Raw genomic sequence first — 25,895 nt, forward strand, 5'->3', positions numbered from 1 at the left:
CATAAAAATGCAAAATATTGGTCAATCCCGATCCAGCCGATCAGAGCAATATACAGTATAGGGCTGCAAAAAAATAAATCAAATAAAATTGGCAAAGTCGGCCGCAAAAATTAGTCAACAAAAAATTCGGCCCCAGAACAGGGGGCAGGGCTGAGCAATCGATGGAGTAATCGATAAATCCATATTAACAAGATTTGTTAGTGACAATCCTATTAGTAATAATTAAGCATTGATGTGAAGACACTGACACTTCTATAAATCTTTTCCAGTGTTTTCATTTTAAAATTTACGAGAAAATCTCAATTCCAAATGACATAGTAAGCTATGTTTGCTACTCGTGTGGTCCTTGGGGGCTACCTGGCGTCTTCCACATTGGTGACCCCTGTTCAATACTATATGTGTCTTGTGATTGGATGAATGGATTTTTTTTTTTTTTAATTGATATGTTACTCCAGCTGTTGCAACAAATTCAGTATGTGTTTAACATACTTGGAGAAAGAAGTTGACTTTTATAGTTGAACTACAATACTTCAATTTTAGAAAATAAAAATACAAAATGTAGTTGAATGGCTGGAGAAACAACATGAAACCTGAGTAGAGAGCCACATGTTGTCATGTAAAATCCACACAGTTACAATGGTGTGTCCTGAACTAGTCAATGTAAAAATGAGGATCATAGGAAGTAAATGAAATGATGATGGTATGAGAAACCACTGTGATTTAGCATGTATTATTCTGCCATTATTATTCATTGTATGCATATAGGGGATGGATGAATTTTAACATGGACTAAAAAATGAGAAAATGGATTCTGCTTCATTTCGCTTTTTTTTTTAATTTTCTTTGAGCTACTGTACACTCGGCACCTGCCTTTAATTACGCATCAGACACTGCAGGTCTCGTGTCTGCTTGTGATCAACTCCCCAACGGCCAACGCTAATCACGTCTGTTTCGCGAGCAGCAGAATCTGCAACCAGATTCCCCATATGTCCTGCTACTGCCTCGACCTCACTGGCTGGCCTTTGACCCAAGCCGCATGATAAGTGTCTGTGACCTCTGACCTGTTTGGATAATTAAAGAGTTGTGACCTCGGGCAGATTGGATTGGAAATCTGTCATTGATGATTAGTGAGTTTGTCTTCGGTAAGAGGGCACGGATGAAGGCATTTACTATTTTCAGGAGTGCTCGGTTGTGAGTGAATGATTTCTTATTGGTGGGAAGCTGTTGCTCTTTTATTTACAGTAAAATGCACTGAATTGCATTGTAATGAAAATATAAATCGTATATATTATTGTCGATACATCTAAAATTGAGCCTGAAGGTGAGAAAATGGAAAGGTAATTATTATTACAAACTAGCTTGCGCCCATTCCTGTGTGTGAGCCAATCATAGGAGTAAAGTTAACGAAGTGATCTCAATTTTCAATTTGATTATTTTGTATTGATGGCCTACAAGTTTTTGTCATTAGGGGTGTGACCCTTTGGTTAAAAAATAAAATAAAAATCTCCTCAGAGGACCCTTTAGTTGTCCAACAACATGCCTGATGTAAAATACACGAACTAATACTAATAATAGTACTAAACTAATGCTTGCATACAGTGCATCAGTGATGGTTCGTTGGCACTCAGTTATTGGCAATTCTGTTTGTTTGTTTGTTTGTTTGTTTGTTTGTTTGTTTGTTTGTCTACATGTGCAGTCTTGCCCCGCTGGGATAGGCTTCAACTCACTGTGACCCTGGACAGGATAAACAGTAGAAAATGGATGAACCAATCAAAATGATATTTTTGTGATTCAACATAACATCGTATACCATTCACTGATTTTTTTTTTTTTTATATATACTTTTTTAGTTTTAGTGTCCATCAGATTTGATTCTGGCAGTGATGTGAGTGACAGTCCCATTATTGTATATATGATAATGTGGCTAGTGTCATCCGTATTACTGAACAAGAGACGCGGCTGCACGCAGGCTGAGCCGGAAAGACGATCAGCAATGAGAGGCTCCAGCAGAAAGAATTGACATTCCGCACTACTCCACTTCGCGTGGTTACTGTTGCTAGGGATGAAAAACTTTATTCAGAACGACCAGTAGCAGAAGGACACCATGCGGAATGCTTAAATTTTGAATGAACGCTTTTGTTGGAGGAAGTGTACAGTTAAGTAATCCAACGTGAAATTTATCTATTTTGTTTCAAATTTTCCTTTTGATCTATTAATTTTAATTTGTATACCATGACTATGGTACGATTAATGCCAAAATTTGACTTATAAAGTGAAGCCATTTGATTAAGGATAAAAGATTGCAGTTCTCAACGTTTGTCCATTTGATATAATGACATATCTCAAATGCAAATTTTACATGACTTCAATTAAGATATGCAGATTATTTCTAATAATATCCTTCGGTGTTTTGTTAAATGACGGTTGAGTGTTATGGGTTCACTTCAATCTAGCACAGTCTGATTTATTTGAGCGGGGCATAACTGATCCCTAATGTGGATCTAATCAACTGGTCGAAAAGGATCACGTTCAAATCAATTGATTCAGAGTAAAAAAAAAATTTAAAAAAAGTGTATGTGGAATTCCATTTATATTTTACTAGTCCATAACAATCATCTCTAACATTTGGCTTAAGCTTGCCTTGCACTGTTTTTTTGTTCTCCCTCTCTCCATCTGTGCACATTTAGCCTCAGCTTCTTCTCACTCCTGTAGTTTTGTCACCTCTCCATCTTTGTCACCTTTCCATGTTGTTATATCTTCCTCGAGGCATACGGCGCATATTCTCTATTGTTCGCACTGAGGAATGATTGTGTGTTTAGTATTAGAATATTTATTGTCTGGTTCCACTCCTTTGCTACACAGATGTGCCAGCACTGTCTGTAGGCTCATTGAAATACGTTACATTCTCTGCCAGCGCAAAGAAATATTGTGCGAATATGACAGATATTATGAATAGAGGTACAACTGTATTGTCATTTTAATGTGTCTTGAACGAGGCTGACTGTAAAATACGGAAGCGTGGCACTATGTTGAGTAAAACATTTTTGACTGATGAATACGTTTGAACATATTTGCGAGTACGTTTGAAATAACTCACAAGTACGTTCAAACACACACACAAATGCATTTGAACATACTTTGAATGTACTTGTAGGCAAAATACTACAAACAGCATATTTTCAAAAAATTCCACAAAGTATTACTTGTGAAAACAAAACTTTAGGTAGGTAGGTAAACCTGCAAAGACACACATACCCGTTTTGGAAGGAGGCGGAGCTCTGGGTGATGAGACAGCGGACCTGACACTAACTCCTCCACTGATCATCATGTTAGTGGAAGCCGTAATCGGAATTTTCATGAGACAGAACCCCCTCCCCAAAACGGTGAGATCTGAACCACAGTATATAGTGGATGTAAAATCTGCTATCATTCAGTTTTCTGTGTTTTTACAGAAGAATGTCAGAGACCTATGTGCAAATGTACAGAAAAATACTTTGGGCATGAAAACTTTACATACTCAGATAGTTTTGGATGAGCTTATGTGGCGAAGGGTTGACCACATCACTAGGTACACCTCAGCGGGCTCTAATTCACCTGACATTTTCCTGTGGGCTAATTGCTATTCGTAGTATAAAAGAGCACAGTGTGCTCATAATGGCAGGAAATGTCAAGTCGGCATTTAAAGGGGAGGATCCCTCCAAATTGCTTTGCTTTTTCAATGAAAATATACACCTGCGTTTCGAGACGTTACTGTGAGCAACGTGATGGCACTGTTGACATGTATGATTTGAAAGCTGATGAGGTTAAGCTTCTATTGGTTTCTTCGTGACATTTAACGTGAATTCGCAGTGCCTCGAAACACACATAATTTACCTTACACTCCCATTTGAAGGCAAGGGCCGCTTAATAACAAACAATAGAGGGAAAACTTTCATTTTTCCAAACTTGTCAACCTTTTATTAAACTTGGCTCACACAGATGGAGATGACTAACATAACACGTGTATCCTACTTGAGGTCTTTTATTATTTGTCCATTTGTGCTGTAGCGATAATTGGGTCGTCTTTTGGACGAATTAATAATCTGGACGTTACAGAGGTAAATTGTATTTACCTCAATAACCTCTGGGGCACCACGTTTGTTTTGCTTCGTATTAACAGGAGCAAACAACGACCAAAATCCTTCTTTTATCAGTCATTGATAATCTAAAGTCGCCACACTCGATATTCAGTGGTTCGTTGTACTAACAAAAGAATAATAATCCACTCGGAAACACAGATGACTTAGGCGGAATAAAGTTTATAAAACATGCATTTATTCACGATTGCTACACTACAGAATCAAAATACTGCCTATCTAACTATTCTACCGTCAGAAGAAAAGAAATAAAATAAAGCGAATGAAAATAAGGAAGGAATGCGAATGAATAAAGAAACAGGGAAAAGAGAAAATTTGACCTGCCAGATTTGTGATGTTTCAAACGTAAGTGGCACACAGTGGATACGCCGAGGTAGAAATCAAGCGCACTTACGAGCCCTGGAGTTGCGTAGCAACGAACAGAAGTGGCGGCCTTTTTGACAAGGGGGAAAAAAAAGAGTCAATGTTCGTTGAAAAATGCAAGGAAAAAAAAAGGTTTATTCCACAGGTTAGCGAGGGAGCCGCGCCAGGGGCCTGACGTAGTTGCGCGGCTCGTCCCTTGATTGGTTGGTCGACTTGGCGAGGTTGGTTCTGCTGGGCAGCTGTCCGAGCTCAGGTGTTGCAGCTCGGTCAGTACGCGCCTGCGTACGGGGAAGGCCAGCCGTTGGAGGTGAGCTAGCACCGCGGCGGGGCACCACCGACTAGCAGTTGAGGTGCTGAGCGGCTGAGGTGCGCAACCTTGAGTCCGGGGGTACGTTGCAAGTGTACCCCGGGGCCGCGAAGGTCGGGCGGGTAAGCACCGATAGTGGAACAAAAAAAAAATAAACAAAAAAACAAAAGAGTCTTTAGTCAGCGTTGCAGTTTGCACTTTCTTTGGCGTGGCGTGGCGCGAGGATCCGATCTCGTTAACGGATCCTGCCAGGAAAGAAAAAGCCACGTGGTTTGCAAGTTTCTTAGACAAAAGAGTTCGAGCAGCCTGGCTGGCCCACTTGCAAGTCGGGCCAGAGTTTTTGGAAGAGGCTTGTGAGAGCAGGAACAGGCAAGAGAGCAGGAGGGCAAAAAAAAGAAGAGAGCGGGCAGTGGTCTGCTCGTGTTTTTATAGTCTCTGGGTGGGGCGAGCAGGTGAAGGCACACCCTTCTGTTCGCTCGCGCAGACTCTCAGAGGAAAATTATTAAAAAGATTAATAATTTGGCATTAAATTTGGTCAGTCTGGCAAATCAGTTTTCCCACACAACCCGTTTAACACACATTGTAATTAATGCATCATAAACTAACTTGTGAGGTAACTTCTACTTGTCTAATCTGACTGAACTGAGAGACATTGATTATCTTTCATTCTTTATGGAGTACACATGAAATAGGATGTTCATACACACAAAGATATAACATGAATCATTCGTAGTTCAGTTGTCTGTCAAGAATTATCATGATATAAATGTGTAAAATGCGGTTACTTATGTGAATTGTCACTAAGGATAGTTCCAAGTTTCGCCACTTGGAGGTGTTGTTGCTCCATCTAGACGTTCCGGGAAGGGCGAGGCGCCAGAGTATCCTTTTGTGATTGATAAGAAGTCATGAACATTCCTTTGATCGGTCATTTGTGTATTCCAAACCATTGGAGCCATTTGTTCGGGCTCCGAGCAGACTGCTTGAAATACACTCCTTCGGCAGACGCATGAATTCCTTTGTCACCTGGTCAGCGGCTTCAAAAGAGTTTTGTTGGTGGCAAGGACCACCTGTAGAGCTGACCAGGCTGGATCCTGTCTGGGCATTGGCATATTCATGCACTGCAGAGAATTTGCTTCAGGAGAAGCAAACTTAAAAAAAAAAATTAGAGGGTGAAATGGACCTAGGCAATAGTTGTTACAGACCCCCCTTCGTCAAGCGGGATGAATCTTCAGGATGTCCAGGTTGGCGGGTCCAGATGATGCGTGGCCAGGGTCCAGGCCACGGTCAGCCGGCCGGAGTCCCACTCACGCTCTGCTGCAACACTGAAGACATACCACTGGTGCCACTTTTCCCTAACCTCTGCCTGGTTATGTGTGTGCAGGGTACGTCTGTGTGTTTTCAATGTGTCTCTATGTGTATTCAGTTAACAGTGTGTCTAACTTGGTACTGTGTCAGCTAACTGAGGGACTCGGGTCCCAAAACAGGCACGGGCCTGGGAAAGACGCAAGACGCGAAATTCCAAACAAAAGAAAAGGAAGAAAACTTTTCCTAAGGCTATAAGGCTAGTATCATATTATGAGTAACTAGGGGAAACGAACAGCAAATTAAAGAAAAGAGAGAGAGAACGAGAAAAGAGGCTGTCGCCTTCTAAAACTCAAAAACCCGGGACTATACTCAGGCCATAACTCTCTTATAAAGACGGGGAGGTTGTCTCAGGCACCTGCGTGTCGGTGCAAATCTCCACCCCTGGGGGTGTTCGTCAAAAAAAAAAAAAAGTCTTAGGTCGGTTAGCGCGACACTATCGTTGCTAGGTACTTAGCTATCGCGTCTTCCTATGGTGTAATTAAACACCCCAAAAGTCGTGCGTTATCCAAGAATAACTGAAGGGAAAAGGGAAAGAAAGGGAGGAGGGGAGAAAAGGGAGCAAAAGGAAGGAAAAAAAAAAAATCAGAGTATCCTTGGCAGTCGCGCTAGACTAAGGGAAGGAAGGCAAAGGGGCTTAGTTAGATTAGCTAGACTCACTAACGCTTTAAAAAGAGTACTCTGACCTGCTTTTGAAGGCCTTAAGTACGGGGGAGCTTTTTATGGCTAGCAAAAACTGATTTCACGCAGCATACCATTCATAAGTATCATAACACCTTGAGTGTACATAATCTTTTGAATTTGAGTTGCAAATCATTTTGTAGTTGTCTAGTCTAGTTCTGCATAATGCTATCGGTGTTACAGCTAGGACCGTATCCTTAAGTGTTGCACCAAGCGTCTGCAAATAAGTAGCAAAACACAGTATGCTAACCTCTCGCAATCAACAAAGAAAAGGGGATTAGCGTCGCTCGGTATGGTATCACTGAGGGGTTCGGTAGGTGCAGCGGGGTGTTGACCCCCCTTTTGCACGTGTGATACTTTCAAACATCGTAGTCAGCGAGGTCGGTCGGCGGAATTTGGCGCGTCTGTCGAGGGTGGCGGTTGGGTCGCTGACTCGGAGTCGGCTGGTGACCCCCCTTTGTCAGTTCCGCACGTATGCTGGTCCTGAGATTCGCTCGATCGCGTTCTCAGACGTTCAAACCCGCAGTGACTTTTGATCTGGTTTCGGTGGACCCATCTCAGTTGGTCCCCCTGACGTCCTTTATTCATCCTAATTTGATAGGCGACGGGTGACAGTTTGTCGACGATTTCATGTGGTCCTGACCACCGGGGAAGAAATTTTCGGGCGATGCCCCTCTGGGCACGCGGAGTATTAGCATTTGGTTGCGCGAACAAGTAATACCATACTCGATCACCTATTTCAAACTCGGTTTGTGAGGCTTTCCTATCGTAGTAGGTTTTCTGACCTTCTGCACTTTGCTTAAGCCGTTGTTGGGCAAATGCAAACGTGGCTCGGAGGTGGGCTTGCAAGTCCTCCACGTACTGGGAGGCCGTGTATGCCGTGGCTAGGTTTGTTTCGCCTGGCTGGTACATCAGGTGCAGGGGGAGCGTCATTCGCCGTCCGGTCATCATTTCAAAAGGGGCCACCCCTGTGGATTCGTGAGGGGTGGCTCGAATTGCCATGAGGATCAGTGGGAGTCGGGTGTCCCAGTCCCGATGGTTGGAAACAACAAACTTTTTCAGCAAATTTACCACGGTGCGATTAGTCCGCTCCACCTGTCCTGATGACTGCGGGTGATGGCTAATATGCAACTGGGCCTTGATTCCAAGCATTTGCCAAAGTTGTTGCATTACCTCGGCTGTGAAGTGGGTTCCCCTGTCTGAGTTAACCCGTGAGGGCAACCCAAAGCGGGAGAACACGTGGTTCATCAGCAGGCATGCAGTGGTGTGTGCGGTGTCGTTTGGAGCAGGCAGGCATTCTACCCACTTGGTGAACGCGCAAACTACTGTAAGAAAGTATTTGTTCCCTCTCAGAGATCTGACCAGTGGTCCCACCCAATCAATTTGGAGATCAGACCATGGGAAGTTGACTCCTTTCTGTTGGAGTGGTGCTCGGTGACTCGGGTTTGCTGGCTGAAACTGGCAGCAAACCAGGCATCCTTTGATGTAGGTTGCTACATCATTATGCATGCGCGGCCAGTATGCCACCTGTTGTAGTGCGGTGACAGTGGCCTTGAATCCGCGGTGGCCTGCATAAGGCGCGTCGTGGGCGTATGTTAGCAAGACCCCCCTTTGGCTCCGTGGAACCACCAACCGCAGGGCAGGCGGAGACGCGGAGTCATAAACCAGAAGGCCCTTAACGAGACGCAGCCTTTGCAGCACGGAGAGCAAGTCTCTGAAGTCGCTGTCGTCACTCAACGCGTCAGGCGACACGGGGTTGGCGACAGGATCAGAAAGGTGCTGAATTATTTTGAAAAGCGCGGGGTCGCCGGCTTGTTGGGCGACCAAGTCGGAGGTTCGGACGGGCGGTACGCACGCCACGGGCCCCGTAGGGGTTTGTGTGGGGGCGTCGCGAGACTCAGCGGCGGCCGCAGCGCGGCGGCGCGTGAGAACGTGGACCTCCAGGGTGGGCTGGGTGGGCAACCAAGCTATATCAAATGTCCAAGGAGTCCCGTTGAGGGCCCCTTGTTTGGCTAACGTGTCCGTTAGGTCGTTAAAATGTTTGTCAGGTCCTGGGACTTTTGAGTGTCCCCGGACCTTTTTCCAATAGACATGCATATCATTGGAGGAAACCAAATGGTCGCATGTCAAGATGAGGTCGCGGTGTTTAACGGGTTTCTTCGCTGACGTAAGGAAACCATTTCGACGCCACACCGGTAGATGACAGGTGAAGGCGAGGCGGGCATAGTTTGAGTCAGTGCAGATAACCAGCACCGTGACACCGTGTTCAACTGCTAATTTGAGTGTAATCAGGATGCCAGCGATTTCCGCATATTGAGAAGAGTGGGGGCCCAATTGGAATAGCAGTGGTTTGCACGGTGTGTCGTCGACCCAAGCGATGCCCACCCCAGCCTGCAGCTGGGTTTGGTGGTGGTAAGAGCAGCCATCCACGTAAGCTGTAGGCATGTCTTTGCAGACATGTTCCTCAAAATAGCGGTGACGCGTGAATTCCGGCATCGGTGCCACGGCGACGTCTGTCGGCGGGGTCGGGGAAGTTGACACACAGTTCTGGCAAATCGCTAGATCGGTACCCAGCGGTAACTTTGCGTTTTTCGCGTACCGGACTCGAACATCGTAACTTTGTAACGCCATAAGCCAGCCGGCAATGCGCGCGTTCGTTACGACACCGTCTCGAATGCGTTGGTTGTTAAGAAAAGTAACCGGATGATGGTTAGTATCAATCGTTACTTTTTGACATCCAATGTAGTTTGAGAAATGTTTGATTGCCCATACTGTGGAAAGCAGGGCTTTTTCGCAGTCGGAGTATTTCAACTCAGGGCCGTTCAACGTTTTACTGGCGTACGCCACGACGCGTTTATCCTGGTCGTACATTTGGTATAGACCCGCACTCAAACAATGGTCGGAGAATCCTGCTTCCAAGAAAAATTCCTTGTTGCTATCGGGGTACGCGAGACAGGGAGCGGAGCCCAGCTTTTGTTTTAGCATATTCATCGCGTTATTTTGTTCGTCACCCCAATCGAAGGGCGTGTCTTTCTTCAGCAGGTTAGTAAGAGGGCGTGCTATGTCAGCAAAGTGTTCAATGAACTGGCGCGAATAGTTGCACACGCCAAGGAAGCTGCGCAATTTTGACACATCGGTGGGGGTTTTGATGTCAAGAAGGCCTTGAATACGGCTGGATTGTGGTTCAATCCCGTTCGGCCCAACCAAGATCCCCACGTAGTTGACCTTCGTGCGACACCACTGACCTTTCAGGAGGGACAGTTTGGCACCTGCAGAAGACAGCTGTCCAAGAACGTGGTCGATTTCCATCAAATGGTCATCCAAAGAGGAGCTCCTCATCATAATGTCATCGACATAAATGAGGTTGCCCCTGGCGGCGGCATCAGGGCACGCCTTGTTGAGGAAGATGTTAAATTCGGCTGGCGAGTTGGCGTAGCCGAATGGACACCGGTTGAAAGTGTACTGTTTGTTGCCAAAGGTGAATGCCAACTTGTATTGATCCCTGGGATCTACTGGGATCGTCCAGAACCCCGAAGCCACATCGATGGTGGTGAAGAATTTGGCATCTCGAACCTTGGGAAGTTCCTGTTCAAGTTGTGTCATGGGCCATCGCGAAAGAGGAACCTGTTGGTTCAGTTTGCGATAGTCAATGGTTGGTCTCCATGTACCGTTTGGCTTCAAGACTGGCCACAATGGAGCCGAATAGGTGCTGTTACAGGGGCGAATGATGCCCTTTTCCAGCATGGCGTCGATAGTCTTCTGTACTGGTTCGTAAGAAGCTATCGGAATCTTGTACTGGCGCACGAAAGTTGGAGGAGCGCCGGGCTGAGTCGGGATGCGGACTACGTGTAGTGCCGTCAACCCGCAATCCAAGGAGTCCTTGGCAAAAGACGGTGTGTATTTCATTAACACGGTGCGCAAACGTTCGCGGTCCTGTTCGGACCGGAGCGCGTCGGCGCGGTGCAGAACTTCTTGGAGGTGCTCCTCGAACTCTGGGTACGGTTGAAGGTCCCCATTTGGAGTCGTGGTTGGTTGAGGTTTCTCTGGGTTTCCAGAGGGAATGCTCGAGGGCGTTGGAGGCAACGCGCTCAAGGCATAAATCACCAGTTGTTGGTCTGTCCCCAGGTCCACCCGGACGATGTCTTCATCGTTGGTGGGACCGGCAGGGTTGACCGTAACAAGCTGAGATGGCCTGGTGAGTCTTCGGCCACCGGTGTCTTCAGTCAAGAACAAGTCCGATGGGATGTGTCCAACCACAGGCACCGTTAGAGTGAAGTCGTGGAAGTCGGAACGGATGAGCAGGCCCAGACGGGTCGCTTTTGGTATGCGAACGTCGTACGAAAGGGGGTTGTGAACCAAGATCAGAGTGGTGAGAGAGGCGTCCACGATGGGCGTGGCCTCCAAGAGTAACGACAGGTTCATGAACTCCGAAGAAGGTTGGAAGAAAGCGGAGCGAGCATTCAAGACCTGGTTAGCTCGTGTCACCAAGCGAACCGGAATGTTGATCGTGGTCGCCGGAGCGATCACTTCATCCTCATTTAAGACTTCGCAAGCATCTGGGACGGTCTGTCCGGACTTCATGTTTGGAAGACTGGGAACACAAGCTAGAGGTTCCGAGTTGGTGAGGGACCACAGCACGTTGTTGATGGTGTCCACCTGGACGGCAAGACGAACAAGCAAATCTGCACCCACGAAAAGGGTGTGAGGCGCATCCGGGACAACCAAGAAGTAGTGGGTCAGTGAGTGCTGCTTCCACTGAAGGTTTAAGGCGCACACGCCCACTGCAGTTATTGTCAGAGGAGGTTCCGTGTTCAACGGAAACCGGCAAGACTTGGAGACGAAAAGAATGTTCGGGTCGAGATCTCGCAAGTTGTCAGCGAATGCTGCAGAAATGGCTGATTTGTCAGCCCACAAGGCGAGGACGGCGTCAAGAACAGGTGCACCTTGCACGTGGACACCTCCGATGATGCGTGGGGCGTACCCTGCATCAGGTGGGGGTGGGTCAAGGTCACAAAGAAAGGTGTCGTGGCTTCTCAGCCGGTCCTTTGTCGGGGACGCGAGGGGTCCTGCCTTGGACTGTGTCGTGTCCCAGCTTTCTGTGGGGGCGTCTGCTTCCCCGTGGGGTGGCTGCGCCCGAGTCACAGTGCAGAGCTGAGCCTGGTCAGGGCCCGAAGGAAATGTCGGCAGGGCCTGCCGCACCTGGGCCCAAATCTGGAGTCTCTGGTAGTCTATGATGGGTTGGAAGCGGAACAACAGGTCTTGGCCAATAAGAAGGGGGACTGACTCAATGGGTCCCACATAGACTGGATGAATGAATTCCATGGGGCCAATGGACCAGTGTACCATCGCGACAGATTCCAGCTTTGTGTTAGTAGGTGAGAAAGCGCTAACGGTGAGTGGGCACCGCCGTAGGCGGAGCGGTCGACTGTTAGCTTGTGACGCGGCGCGGAGTTGTTCGAACACCGTGTTGGACATCACCGTGATGTCCGCGGCGGGATCTACAAGGGCTTCGTAGGTTAGAGCTCGCTCCAGGGTGACGCTCAGATAGAATTTACGAGCCATCCCCCTGGTGGTGAGGTCACCTAAAAGCTGTTGGAACGGTCTCACGTCATCGGTTGATCGCGATACATGCGGGTCTGCTGTATTTGGATCAGCCTGCAGTACCAATATTGTTGAGTCAGAAGGCAGTTTAGTAGGTGTCTGAGTGTCGGCTACTGGAGGCCCCTCTGGTGACCTCTGCTGGTGGGTCACTTCAGTGGGCATCCGGCCGTCGGTTAGTCATAAAGGCGGGTCTTTTGACGAGTCTTTTGACAATTTCAGGAGTGCCTTCAATATGCCGCTGGCAACTGCGTGGTGGTCAGTCTCGGAGTCGGCTTGGCGGTTCCGGGACTCGCGGCAGGAATCGGTTGCTGGCGCGCGTTCGACTTTATCACGTTTTGGATGATAGCGCGAATCGGGCTTTCCTTTAGCAACTTTGGAGCGCCGGCGGTCGTCAGCTTGCTTTTCTCCGTCCGCTTTCTCGTCACGCGAGTAGTCGGTTTTGGAGCGCGGTTTCCGGTTTCGCGGGGCGCGGGACTGTTTTGACTTTTTGGATTTAGTCTGGTCTTCCCTCGGAGCAAAGGAGCAAGCTCCCTCCAGCTCTGAAGGAGGACCCACGTCCACTTTATAAATTCCTGCGTCGCCTGCCTTGGGGGCGGATAATTTTAGCTTTGCATAGCCCCTAGCTGCTAAGTCACGTAGCTGCGAGCTATTCAGTGTCTCAGGACACAAAGCCAGTCCCAAGTAGTGGTTAAGGTTTTGTTGGAGGTTTCGGACAAACAACGTTTTAAAACCAGAATCTTCCTCCATGTTGGGCTCGTTACGAGTCCCAAAATAGGCATCGCGAAGACGACTATAGAAAGCCTGAGGAGCCTCCTGCTTTCCCTGTTTGACGAACATGGCGACTTCCATGCCCGACAACCCAGGAGAACCGTCAAACTCGCGTGAGATGGCTTGGTGCAGTGCCAAAGGGTCAGACAACACATCAGCGGGCTGCCGTTCCAGCAGTCTGTTGACTGCTCGGCTGGACGTCATTTTGATCAAGTACAACTTATCTTCCACGGTTGCCATTGGGACCCGCTGGAGATGATAGTTGATGTCTTTCAAGTACTCTGTTGTGTTGTGGGACCCCCCTGGTTTCGGTTCGAATTTGGTTATATTTCGAGCCAGCTTGTCCAAATCTTTCCAGGCCACGCCCATTTGTCCCTCCAACGGGGGAGTCGACATGGGTCCACGTTGGAAACTGTCATCACCTGATGGCCCGAAAGCGTGTGGGGAGGCGGCCATTGGAGGTGCCAGGCCTAAAGCGGCGGTGGTCACTGGCGGCGTCCTCCAGGCGGTTCCGGACTCAGGTGGCAGTTTGAGCTGTGGTGCTGTGGCTCTGGGATCAGGAGGTCTGTGTGGGGGTGGAGCTCCCGGCCGGGAGGCTCCTCGGGAGACCTCATGCAACTGCTGCGCGCGTTGTAACTCATGTTTAATATGAGCTAACTCTGTCTCATATTCCTGCTGGCATTGTCGGAGGCGGGTAACCTCGGCTTCAGTCAATGCTAATTTAGTTCGCAGGTCATATGAGCGGTCCACTTCGGCATTACGTTCCTCCCTAAAGGTCTGTACCTGAACTTGGAGGCGCTTCACTTCATCGGTTGACTGAGCTAGCGGCGAACTAACCCGAAAGTAATTAGCTTCTGCTAGCCGAAGTTGGTCTTTTGACGGTCGTTCAGTCAAGTCAGTCACCTCTGCTTTTAGTTTGTGAATTTCATTTGCCGCGGATCTCAGCAGTTTTTCTTGCTCTCGATTTGTCTCTTCGACGGTCGCGAGAGCTTGGGTTAACTCACCAATCTTTTGATGGGAGTCGGGAGTGAAAGCAGACTCATCTGCATCACTGCCCAGATTTTCGGCTAGCGCCGCATCTGCGCGGGCTTCTGCCTCATCCAGCTGCGCTTTAACGTCATCCAGCTGGGTCTCCACGACCTTCACTCGGTCGTGGGCGGCTTCAAGCTGTGCCGTGGCATCACGGCTCTGCTGTTGTGCCATGTCAAGTTGGTGTTTCACTTGACAGTCCTCGGCATCGCTCAGCTTCAAGTGTGCGGCAAGGTTCAAAGTCAGACATCCGAGCATTCGAATGAGTGACTTGTCCTTTGGGGCTTTGGTCTCAGCGTCACTCATGAGCTGCGCGAGGTTATCATTTAGCGTATTGACATCCGCATCCCTAATAGACTCAGCGTATCCAGGTAAGAAGTCCTTGGTCAGCTTCTGCACCAGTTGAGCCAAGGTATCTAGGTTCTCACAGGGGCTGGGAGTCTCTCGGAGTGATGCCATATTGTCAATAGCTTTTTAAACGATCACACTTGTACTAGCGTTTAATAGTTAGTTAATCAGCGTACGCAGTTAGCTAACTACCGCTATCAAGTATTATCGTCAACAATACACACTGGGTTCAAATTATCAAAAGGGGAATTGCCACAAAAGCAAAAGATTTGTAGTGGGCTATGCAACCCACAGCTTACACTATAGTTGGGAGAAATCAATTCCAGTTATCAAAACAAACAAAAACAAACGGCAACAAAAAATAAAATAATAAATAAAGCAAAATAAAATAAAATAAAATAAAATAATAATAATACTAACTTCAACTTGACTCACTCAGCAAAGAATAGCTTAAACGAGGGACAGGGTAACTCTAAAATGTTACAGCGGTCAATCCCAAAAGCTAAATCAAAAAAAAAAAAAAAAAATTCAAACAAAAAATTTTTTTTTTTTGGAAGTCGAGTTAAAAGTTGAAATTAAAATTAAATTAAATAAACAATAAAACAGAAAAAGGGGGAAATAAACTTAAAAGGGGTTAATAGTCTTAGTCAAATGACTGGTTACAGTGTCCGTACAGTTTCATGCAAATGTCCTGTGGACGGGGTTTTTGGGACACAAAAACTGCAGAACTATACAGAAATATTAGAGCTGCCTCTCTAATAATAGCTCATTCGAACTCACACCTTCTTATTAACTAGACACAACCGAAAAACAAAAACAAAAGAACAAACAAAAACAACAAAGTTAAAAATAATGGATAAAAATTAGAAGAAAACAAATAAAAGGGAAGAAAATAATAATAATAGTACTAGGTCTACCAAACCAACTAAACAAACACAAAACCTGAAATTAAGTGGAATGTTAAGTCAAGAATATAGCTAGTTAGCCTAGTATGAAACTGGATAAAAGGGAATACGAAAAAAAAGAGGAAAAAAAAGAAAAACACAATAGTGTAAATAGTTCCTTTGTATTAATTTGACCCAGCAGTATGTTTTGTTGATGCACCCGTAATTACTCTCACGCTAGGCAGCGTAAAAGGCTAGAATGCGGTCAGCTATTACTATAATCCTTAAACGCAAACAGTCAATTAAGCCTACAACTGCGTTTAATCGGACGTGGATAAATTTTTTATTATCCTTGTGTACTAACGGTGACGACACTCACTAAGTACAACGCTCGACACGGAAAACAATTCAAAAAGCAATGTGAAGTGACATTGAATCAGAATTATCGCGGAGCAAGGACCACCGGCGTTAAAGCAGCAGTGGGGGGGTCAGTTGTCTATTGACAGCTCAAACGCTGTCTGACAGCTGACAACCTGCGAGACCCGCTCCCTTTCGGGGCGTCTACAGGCGTGGCTCAAACTCGCCAATGAGAAGGGAGGGGGAGGTACTCAACCACGCCTCCACGAGCCACACAGCTCTTCACAAGGACTATGGCGCCACCTTGTGGAAATGCGTACACGGTACAGGTAAGCAGCTAACGTCTTAGCGCTCTGTTAATCCGCTCGCCACGAGCTGAAACTTTGAGTCGGCGGCTACAAAAGCTCAGTCACGACTCAAACTTCTCCCACAAGCTAGGTGTAGGAGGAACACGGGGAAAGTGACTCGGACGTCGTTTACGTTGCTCGCGGTTAGCTACTCCGAAGCACGTAACTCGAGTCGGGTCAACGCGACGCACGTAGGCTGTCACGTGACTTCCCACAATTTCCGGAAACACAACAACACAAAGACAAACAACTTCAAATTCAGCCAGCTGAAATTTAAAAGTTGCACAACTCGAGTTCTATCACGTACGTTTTCAAATACAAGCCACTATTTTTTCAAACGGTGACCGGCTCTTACTTTTATTCCAACAATCAATCCCGTTACTCTCGTTTACTTATAGCACGTCACTCCGTGGTAACACACGCAAGATGGCGGCTAACCAGACGCTCGATTCAAAGCTGAAGGGGAAAGTCAGTGCAGTTCTATGTAAGAAGAAATGTTTACCTTTTTGCACAGAGATAAATGATTAGGTACACTACGTGAAATGCGTTTTACTTTTCACGTCCAAAGTCTTGTATTTTCGAGTGGATCTTCTTATGTTTTGTAGCCTCACTCGGGGCACCATTATGTAGCGATAATTGGGTCGTCTTTTGGACGAATTAATAATCTGGACGTTACAGAGGTAAATTGTATTTACCTCAATAACCTCTGGGGCACCACGTTTGTTTTGCTTCGTATTAACAGGAGCAAACAACGACCAAAATCCTTCTTTTATCAGTCATTGATAATCTAAAGTCGCCACACTCGATATTCAGTGGTTCGTTGTACTAACAAAAGAATAATAATCCACTCGGAAACACAGATGACTTAGGCGGAATAAAGTTTATAAAACATGCATTTATTCACGATTGCTACACTACAGAATCAAAATACTGCCTATCTAACTATTCTACCGTCAGAAGAAAAGAAATAAAATAAAGCGAATGAAAATAAGGAAGGAATGCGAATGAATAAAGAAACAGGGAAAAGAGAAAATTTGACCTGCCAGATTTGTGATGTTTCAAACGTAAGTGGCACACAGTGGATACGCCGAGGTAGAAATCAAGCGCACTTACGAGCCCTGGAGTTGCGTAGCAACGAACAGAAGTGGCGGCCTTTTTGACAAGGGGGAAAAAAAAGAGTCAATGTTCGTTGAAAAATGCAAGGAAAAAAAAAGGTTTATTCCACAGGTTAGCGAGGGAGCCGCGCCAGGGGCCTGACGTAGTTGCGCGGCTCGTCCCTTGATTGGTTGGTCGACTTGGCGAGGTTGGTTCTGCTGGGCAGCTGTCCGAGCTCAGGTGTTGCAGCTCGGTCAGTACGCGCCTGCGTACGGGGAAGGCCAGCCGTTGGAGGTGAGCTAGCACCGCGGCGGGGCACCACCGACTAGCAGTTGAGGTGCTGAGCGGCTGAGGTGCGCAACCTTGAGTCCGGGGGTACGTTGCAAGTGTACCCCGGGGCCGCGAAGGTCGGGCGGGTAAGCACCGATAGTGGAACAAAAAAAAAATAAACAAAAAAACAAAAGAGTCTTTAGTCAGCGTTGCAGTTTGCACTTTCTTTGGCGTGGCGTGGCGCGAGGATCCGATCTCGTTAACGGATCCTGCCAGGAAAGAAAAAGCCACGTGGTTTGCAAGTTTCTTAGACAAAAGAGTTCGAGCAGCCTGGCTGGCCCACTTGCAAGTCGGGCCAGAGTTTTTGGAAGAGGCTTGTGAGAGCAGGAACAGGCAAGAGAGCAGGAGGGCAAAAAAAAGAAGAGAGCGGGCAGTGGTCTGCTCGTGTTTTTATAGTCTCTGGGTGGGGCGAGCAGGTGAAGGCACACCCTTCTGTTCGCTCGCGCAGACTCTCAGAGGAAAATTATTAAAAAGATTAATAATTTGGCATTAAATTTGGTCAGTCTGGCAAATCAGTTTTCCCACACAACCCGTTTAACACACATTGTAATTAATGCATCATAAACTAACTTGTGAGGTAACTTCTACTTGTCTAATCTGACTGAACTGAGAGACATTGATTATCTTTCATTCTTTATGGAGTACACATGAAATAGGATGTTCATACACACAAAGATATAACATGAATCATTCGTAGTTCAGTTGTCTGTCAAGAATTATCATGATATAAATGTGTAAAATGCGGTTACTTATGTGAATTGTCACTAAGGATAGTTCCAAGTTTCGCCACTTGGAGGTGTTGTTGCTCCATCTAGACGTTCCGGGAAGGGCGAGGCGCCAGAGTATCCTTTTGTGATTGATAAGAAGTCATGAACATTCCTTTGATCGGTCATTTGTGTATTCCAAACCATTGGAGCCATTTGTTCGGGCTCCGAGCAGACTGCTTGAAATACACTCCTTCGGCAGACGCATGAATTCCTTTGTCACCTGGTCAGCGGCTTCAAAAGAGTTTTGTTGGTGGCAAGGACCACCTGTAGAGCTGACCAGGCTGGATCCTGTCTGGGCATTGGCATATTCATGCACTGCAGAGAATTTGCTTCAGGAGAAGCAAACTTAAAAAAAAAAATTAGAGGGTGAAATGGACCTAGGCAATAGTTGTTACAGTGCACATCTTGTGTTTGTTGCTTGTTGGACCCTCACAAATGTTTTGATGCTGCTTTGAGTGATGTGAATTTATGTTCTCACATTTGGCAAAAATATGATGTGCTTGTTAGTTTTAAAAAGAGCATTTACTGCTGTGCACCCTATCTTTTCTATTTATCAAACCCCTTGACGAACAGATGGGAAGTAGTCAAAGTCACGTTAAGATAACCTTGACAGCTAAGAAAACAGAAAAAAGCACTAAACACAAAAAGCACCTGGTGGAAGGATGATGAGAGGGACATAAAGAAGAAGAGGAGACTGGGGACGGAGGAGGAGGAGTCGGGGGGGAGAATAAATGACATTCGACTTGGTGGCCCACCTTGGTAACCTGATTGCTCCTTAAATGGGAGCAATGCTCAAGAATGAAAAGATAGAAGCAGGGAGAAAAATCAATATTGTGCAATTAAATACAAAGCCTGCTGCAGTGGATCTGAGGAGAATTTGTTATTTATTAAATTCACTCCTCCTCCTCTTCTACCCCAAGCCATAACTTGTGTCGGTCTTTTAATGCATGTGACTTTCTTGCCCTCTTTCTTTCTTCTGCTGTCCCCTCCTCAAGTGATATGACCTTTGTGGCTCAGAGAAGGCCACAGCGTTTGAGAGAGAAGACCAAGGAAGTCACAAACGTCTAACCTATTGATCAAGACCCGTCACCTTTGCAACAGCAATGCTGGTTTTTGAAAGAAAAAGTAAGTCACTTGACAGCTTGTCTGTGTTTGTACTACAGACTAGAAGAACTAAATCCTTGAAGTATTCACTGGCAACTGCAACCTTGGATGTCCTAAAACAAGCGCCTTCAAAACTGTGTTTGCCTAAATGGTCAGTTTGCACAAATGACAAAAGCGCCACCTACTTTGTGTGGGATCTACAAAAAAAGGAGACTTTGAAACACTGTTATCAGTGATTGAGTCTCTTTGTTTTCATCCGAGGTCGCCATGTTGGATTGGCACCATTTTTTCAGGTTATTCAAATGTTACCTTGGTTGTTGAGGACTTTTTGCATCGCCATCTAACAACAAAGAGATGATCACAGTTCAGCCTGGGAAAGTTCTTTGATTGATGTGCACTTCAGCTTGACACCACCTGATTCATACTATTACCAATAATTGATCTTATTTGTGCCAAATTCTCTCCTTCCAATCAAACTCTAGTATTAAAAATATTTGGTGATAAATCTATTCACAGGGAGAAGATATAAAAACAGTTATGTAATTTAAACTGATAGATTTCAAAAGCAGGTCAAAGTGGCCTAAATTACATGCTCAACTTTTGGCAAAACTGAACTAAAGTGCATATCGTGAGGAAATGCTTTTAAATACTCAAGATTAAGATTAAGGCTGCTTTATGCTGCCTGATGGACCTGTAGGAAAACCAGGGTAGCGCTGAGGATGATAAATATAGTTTGATTGTGAGACTTCAACACCTACTCAGCAGTTTAAGTCACGTTAATCTAATAATCAGTGTTCCCTAATTGAAAATGATCCTGCACTCTGGCCGAAACAACCACCAGACATGGAGTGCTGTTCAATTGCACAGACAGGGCCAGTTCAGTTCAAGGACAGAATAATTAAATAACCGATAATTCATTTGACTAATAACTAACTACTACTTTGCTACATTGACCGTATTTTAAGAAAAAAAATAAAAATAAATGACACTTGACTCAGCCTCGAGATATTGAAATGATACTCAGAGTTCAGTCAAAGATAATACCGATAATTTATATCATATACCTCCACTGTATGAGTAGAAAATAACAAAAACAACAACAACAACAACATAACTCTCTTTTGAAGTCTTACTTGACAAATGAATAATGACAATTTTCTAAGCCCAACCTTTTTAGCCAGACGATCTGTGGTCTACCCGTTGGGGTAACACTCCGCTTCACACTTGTCGCGCAAAACATCAGTCAAATTCAACACATCCTAATTGGTCCCGAGGAAAAAAAATAAAACTGGACATTGTAATGAATGTATGATTGTGGTGTTATGGTTGTTTTTAGTGTTTGTATAACATGTCACACAAGTCATTCACCACAGTAAAAATGACAAGCGGACGAATTGTAGTGTAGGTACCAGGTAGGCTAACAGTTAGCTGAACCTAGCTTAGCCTCTTCTTCTTTTTCTTCTTCAAAAACTCCTTACAGCTGAGCTGCTGTTGCCTCAATTATTATAGCAAATTTACAAATGGAGTCTCTCCAAATTATTGTTTGCTGCACCCTTCTTTTGTTAGAAGTTAACTCAAGCTTGTTTAAGGTTTAACAGCAGGTTAATCTGCCACAATGAAACGATCTGTCTGCAGTGACCCCTCACTCGCTCGCATAGTAATAATCAATGCAGTCCAAATAGCTGCTCCAGGAGTGCCGAAAATACGCTTCCTGACTCTGAATTGAAGTCTGCACACAGGCTGCCAAGGCGATGCTAAGTATTATTGATGCTGCACTGCTGCAGGTAGAAAAAGCTGAGCTTGATTTCAACTGTAGGTGGGTGTCGGGATATGAAGTTCAACAGGTAAACATTACCGTGGCGTGTAAAGGTCTTGGGTCACAACATATGGGAAAATACATACAGGAAACGATTATTTGACCAAATGTCGTAAAAATGAGAAAAACTATCCATTGTCATGAAGTGCTTTAGAGCAGACACCCACTTTTTCAGGGAGCTTTCAATGTTTGAGCAGGAATGAGTAGCTCCCCTTTAAAAAAAAAAAAAATCTATTGAAGGATTTAAGTACATAACTACAATTAAAAAGAATTGGAAAAGTGTGGTTTATAATTATTCGTCTTTGCTTTGAGGCAGTGCAACAAAAATTACAATTTAGCATAAAAAGTATCACGTGTACATACTGGCGTATTAATTGTTAAAGAAACATGAAAAATATTTTGGAAATTACCACCAATGTTAAACTTGTGAAAGGAGTCCTTAATACGTGTGAATAACAGACACTCGTGTATAATATGCCAAAAATGGACGTGTATAATACGGTTACCAGATTTGCTGGTATCCATTATCATTAGAGTGAATAAAAGTAATTAATAAAGATTGAAAACATACTTATAAAGTGTAATTACTTTAAAATACAGATTAAAAACTATACTCCTTTCCCATACCTATGATGGGGTTTTTTTTAAATAATTTTAAATTCATGGTTTTGAAAATCTTGTTCTTGCATTACATGCTATTTAGTAATTTTAGTAAACTATTTTTATTTCTTTACTTTCTTTTGTAATCACTTTAACTACTTTTCTAACTGCTTTTAAATGTACTTTTAATGGCATGCAGTATGTGAAGCGTATTGACTAATGTTTATTGTGAATGCTATAAATGTATAATTCTATTTTTTTTTTGCTTATTTTTTACAATCCCTAAGTACTACCTAAATACTGTTAAATGTCTATTTTCTTTTCTTATTAAGCCACCTGTACATTATACCCCCACTCGATTTTTATTTTATTTTATTTTTTTAAAGCGTGTTATTCACCACATTTTACACAAGCTATGCAAGATTTGAAAGTCTTTTAATGTCTATTTGGAGTCCAATATTGAGTTAAATGAGACAAAAGGATTCCTTTGCGTTGTGTGACGATGGTGCACCACGTTAACAACCGTGATCATGCACCATGTGTATTTACCCACAGACACGCACACATTCACACATCTGACCTCCACAAGCCCCATCTGCACAGCATGAACTTCCTACCTACCTCCCCACTAAACCCAGAGGAAATTAGAGGGCTTGTGTCATTGTTTTTAGTTTAGCGTTTTTGTTTTTTCCCCCCCTCCTATTTTCCTCTTTCTGCCTCCTGTTGGTGTATTTGATCCTGGCCCGGGATGGCGAAGCAGGTTGAGTAAATGAAATATTGATCCACAGTAGCGTGGCCTTGCCTTCACCTTGTCCCGCACGCTGAATTACTGACTCTTCCGTTCTGCTTGTAATAGGAATTATTACAGCAGGCCGGGGCAAGTAATTACTCGGCATGGCAGAGAGGGCAAAGGGGAGGGGCTGCCTTATATTTCTTTTGAAGAAGTTATTTACTGTACTTACTTACCCCAGCCCCAAAGCTTCCCCTTTGCACTCCTGCCAGCCGTGTCTGAAAAATTAATACAGTTTGCTTGACCGTCGTCATTAATCATTAAAGGAGTCAAAACGTTGAAACAAAATGATGTGATGCAAACTGAGGAAATAGTTTGTGGGCTGTTGAAACTTCCAAACAGGAAAGTAACATTGAGATGTGAGATGACCTCACATTTTCAAAAATCGCGCAGATTCTGCAGCCTCTTTTTTTCCTTTCTTTCACTACTCCGGAAATACTTTCTATGGGTAAGCTCATCATCTACACTATTTTTTAAGTAAATCAGAGTGACGATCCAAACATTTGTCGCTGTGCAACGAGTCACTGAAGCAAATGACCCGCAGCTGCACTGGTGTTTGATATATCCCCATTTCACTTCAAGACGAAGTGGCCGTTTGTTTGGTTGATCTATTTGAGCTACTTGCGTCCTTGCCTTTGCAGCGGTCCGTCTGGTGCTGCCAAGTGGGATGACATCCTACTGCATCAGAATCCCTCTGAAGGTCATCTCTGATGGGACGACGGAACTAGCGGCGATCCATCCAGCAATGGGACATCGACTTAACAGGTTTGGGGATGGGTACATAAGAAGTCACCCGCAGTTTTCATTTACTTTAGACAGGTGGATGTTGAACTCGCGGGTGCTTTTCAAGTTGATTTAATCGATAGAACCCGCAAGCTTAAAGGTACACTCAGTATTATACAGTGGCATCTAGTGGTGAAATAATAAATCATTCGGAAAAAAAAAACAATTGTTTGTGTTAGTAGTATGTAAAAAGATATGTTGTATCGCATAAACGTACTTTTTTAAAATATAACGGTTAGTCTAGAAATCGCAAATTATCTTACATGTCCGCGCCTCGCCTGCTAGTGTCTGCCATGTTTCGCCGCCATCTTTCTGCTACGGGTGCCGTCAAAGACAAATTTCAGCGCTCCATTTCTTAACGCGTTTTTGGAACGCACTTCCGGTTTGTATGGCGACCGCATGTCCACGAAGAAGAAGAGTTTCCGGTCCCCGAAGAGAGCATTATCAAGCATCACACTTACTTTGGGAATTTATTTTATTTCAGCGCGACAAAACAAGAGTTTATATTGTAGCCGCATTTGCCAGATGGAGAGAAATGAGGAACAGACTAGGTTTGGGACGTGCCGGTGCCTTCGACTGCTTTCTACTTGACCGGTAAGTAAGAGTACATTTGTGTTTACGTTTTGAGAGCGAGAGAAAAAGTATACTCCGTACTAATTAATACGATGTTCGTACCTTTGTTTTACGATCACTGTATCTGTTGATTAGCAACTCCGCACCACTCGAACGATTTCGTTATGTAGCTACTTGCTTTGAAAAAAAAAAAAGATTCCCGCTGGCACGTTATATTTAGAGTAAATGCGCAAGTTATTGTGTAATGTAATGTAACTGTGATTTCGGAGGTATATTTGCCCATAACTTCAATAGAGAATCTAAAGCATACTGTATTAGTGGAGGAGTTGAAAATTATTTTCGTTGTGGTTGGTGAAAATAGGGTTCTCGAAATTAATTTTCGGCAGGGAATAACTTTCTGGACTTAAATGCTGGCTGTACCGTAAGCACTGCTAGAGTCTGAACTCTCTCACTCAAGTGTGTACTGGTCCATTGTGTAATTGGGTGCACAAGAATTTACAGGCTGCCACGTTTTCCACGGAAATTCGACAAGCAAGCAGCCTTTGCATATTCTATGCAGTATGCAGTCAAGTTACTTTTATCTAGCTAATACAATGTTTTGGGCCCAAAAACTAAAGACCTTACCTCTATTTTGGGGGCTTTGTTGGAAAGTTGGTGACATATAGTAGTATCATCAATTATTCTATTTTATTTTATAATTGTGTTTTTGTTTGTGTCACACTAGATCAACAGCCAAACTTGAGGGGTTCCAGAACCATATTCTGATGTATAGGTCGCTTGCACATGTCGTCACTTCCGCCTCGGATTTCTCGTAGTCGCCATGCTGGGTGGCCTCCATTTACGTAGCGATTCGGTCTAACACGTATCTATCACGTTTGTTTTCTGCGTTTAAAATGGTACATTGTTGCTGCATCGTTGGCTGTTCGAACAAAGCCAAGGGGGAAAATGGTCGGTCTTTTTTCCGAATTCCGAAAATAATTAGGAACCAGGGCCTGGAGACAGAGGAGTGCGGACTCCGGAGGGAAGTCGTTACTTTGGGCTCGTGTGTGCAGCGATCACTTTGTGAGCGGTAAGCTTGTTTACCTTTATTTAATGCATGAGGATTAATAACGTTTCGACCGCCCATATATGGGCAAGTTGCTTATGTTTTGGATTCATGAGCAAGCAAGTTTGGTAGTACAAGCTGGCTAGCGGACGTTAGCCGAAAGCTAACATCGAACATTTTCACCCAAGTAGTGCCAGTGCAAAGTGTTTACTGCTGAAATTGGATTGATTAGTCTTGGGCTTTTAATGCCGATAACATGTTTTTTGGTGGCAAAATGTAAACTTGGAAAAAAAAGAGACAGAAGGGGCTGATGCAAGAAAACAGACCCCCGGGGGTGATGCAAGAAAACAGACCCCCGGTAGCCTACACATCATGCTAAAGAACTTATTCACGGCCACCCTACTGCGGTAAAATAACCAGTCTTTCCATATTTTATTTGTTTATATATTTGTTTATTTTAACAGGTCGCCCTGCGCCCGTTTTTCTGTCCAATCATCCCGACTGTGCTCCAACATTAAAGTTGGGTCCCAAGTTACAACATCTATGTCTCAGCCCAGTCGGTGCCAAGATATGAACGTGCACAGGAGAGACAAGCAAAGAAAAGACGACTCGAAGTGGCAGAGATTGTTGCAGTTATGCAGCCAGATGGCTCCAGTAACCTGTACCCTCAAGTACTGCTGACATCATTGACTCTGGTATGCCACTCAGAATTCATTACATGATATATTGTATGCATGAGTGAATGTATGTTTGTTTGTGTGTGTACACGCACCTTATATTTTAGAGACATTTGGAAGTGTTTATAGAAA

At 44.7% G+C, this 25,895-nt stretch overlaps 1 protein-coding gene across 6 annotated transcripts in view; it reads left to right on the forward strand.

The window, feature by feature from the left end:
* The window catches only part of LOC144017648 (uncharacterized), a 51,964-nt gene that overhangs the window by 17,731 nt on the left and 8,338 nt on the right, over positions 1-25,895 (forward strand). For 2 of the 6 annotated variants that reach the window (XM_077519440.1, XM_077519445.1), the window contains 2 exons: positions 19,371-19,500; positions 23,327-23,450. In XM_077519440.1, coding sequence (XP_077375566.1) covers positions 19,371-19,443 — 73 coding nt within the window. In that variant the 3' untranslated portion in view covers positions 19,444-19,500; positions 23,327-23,450. The other 4 variants (XM_077519443.1, XM_077519442.1, XM_077519444.1 and 1 more) reach the window with 4 other exon arrangements.

This window comes from Festucalex cinctus, chromosome 4, assembly GCF_051991245.1.
Source record: "Festucalex cinctus isolate MCC-2025b chromosome 4, RoL_Fcin_1.0, whole genome shotgun sequence".
In the NCBI taxonomy this organism is placed as follows: domain Eukaryota; kingdom Metazoa; phylum Chordata; class Actinopteri; order Syngnathiformes; family Syngnathidae; genus Festucalex; species Festucalex cinctus.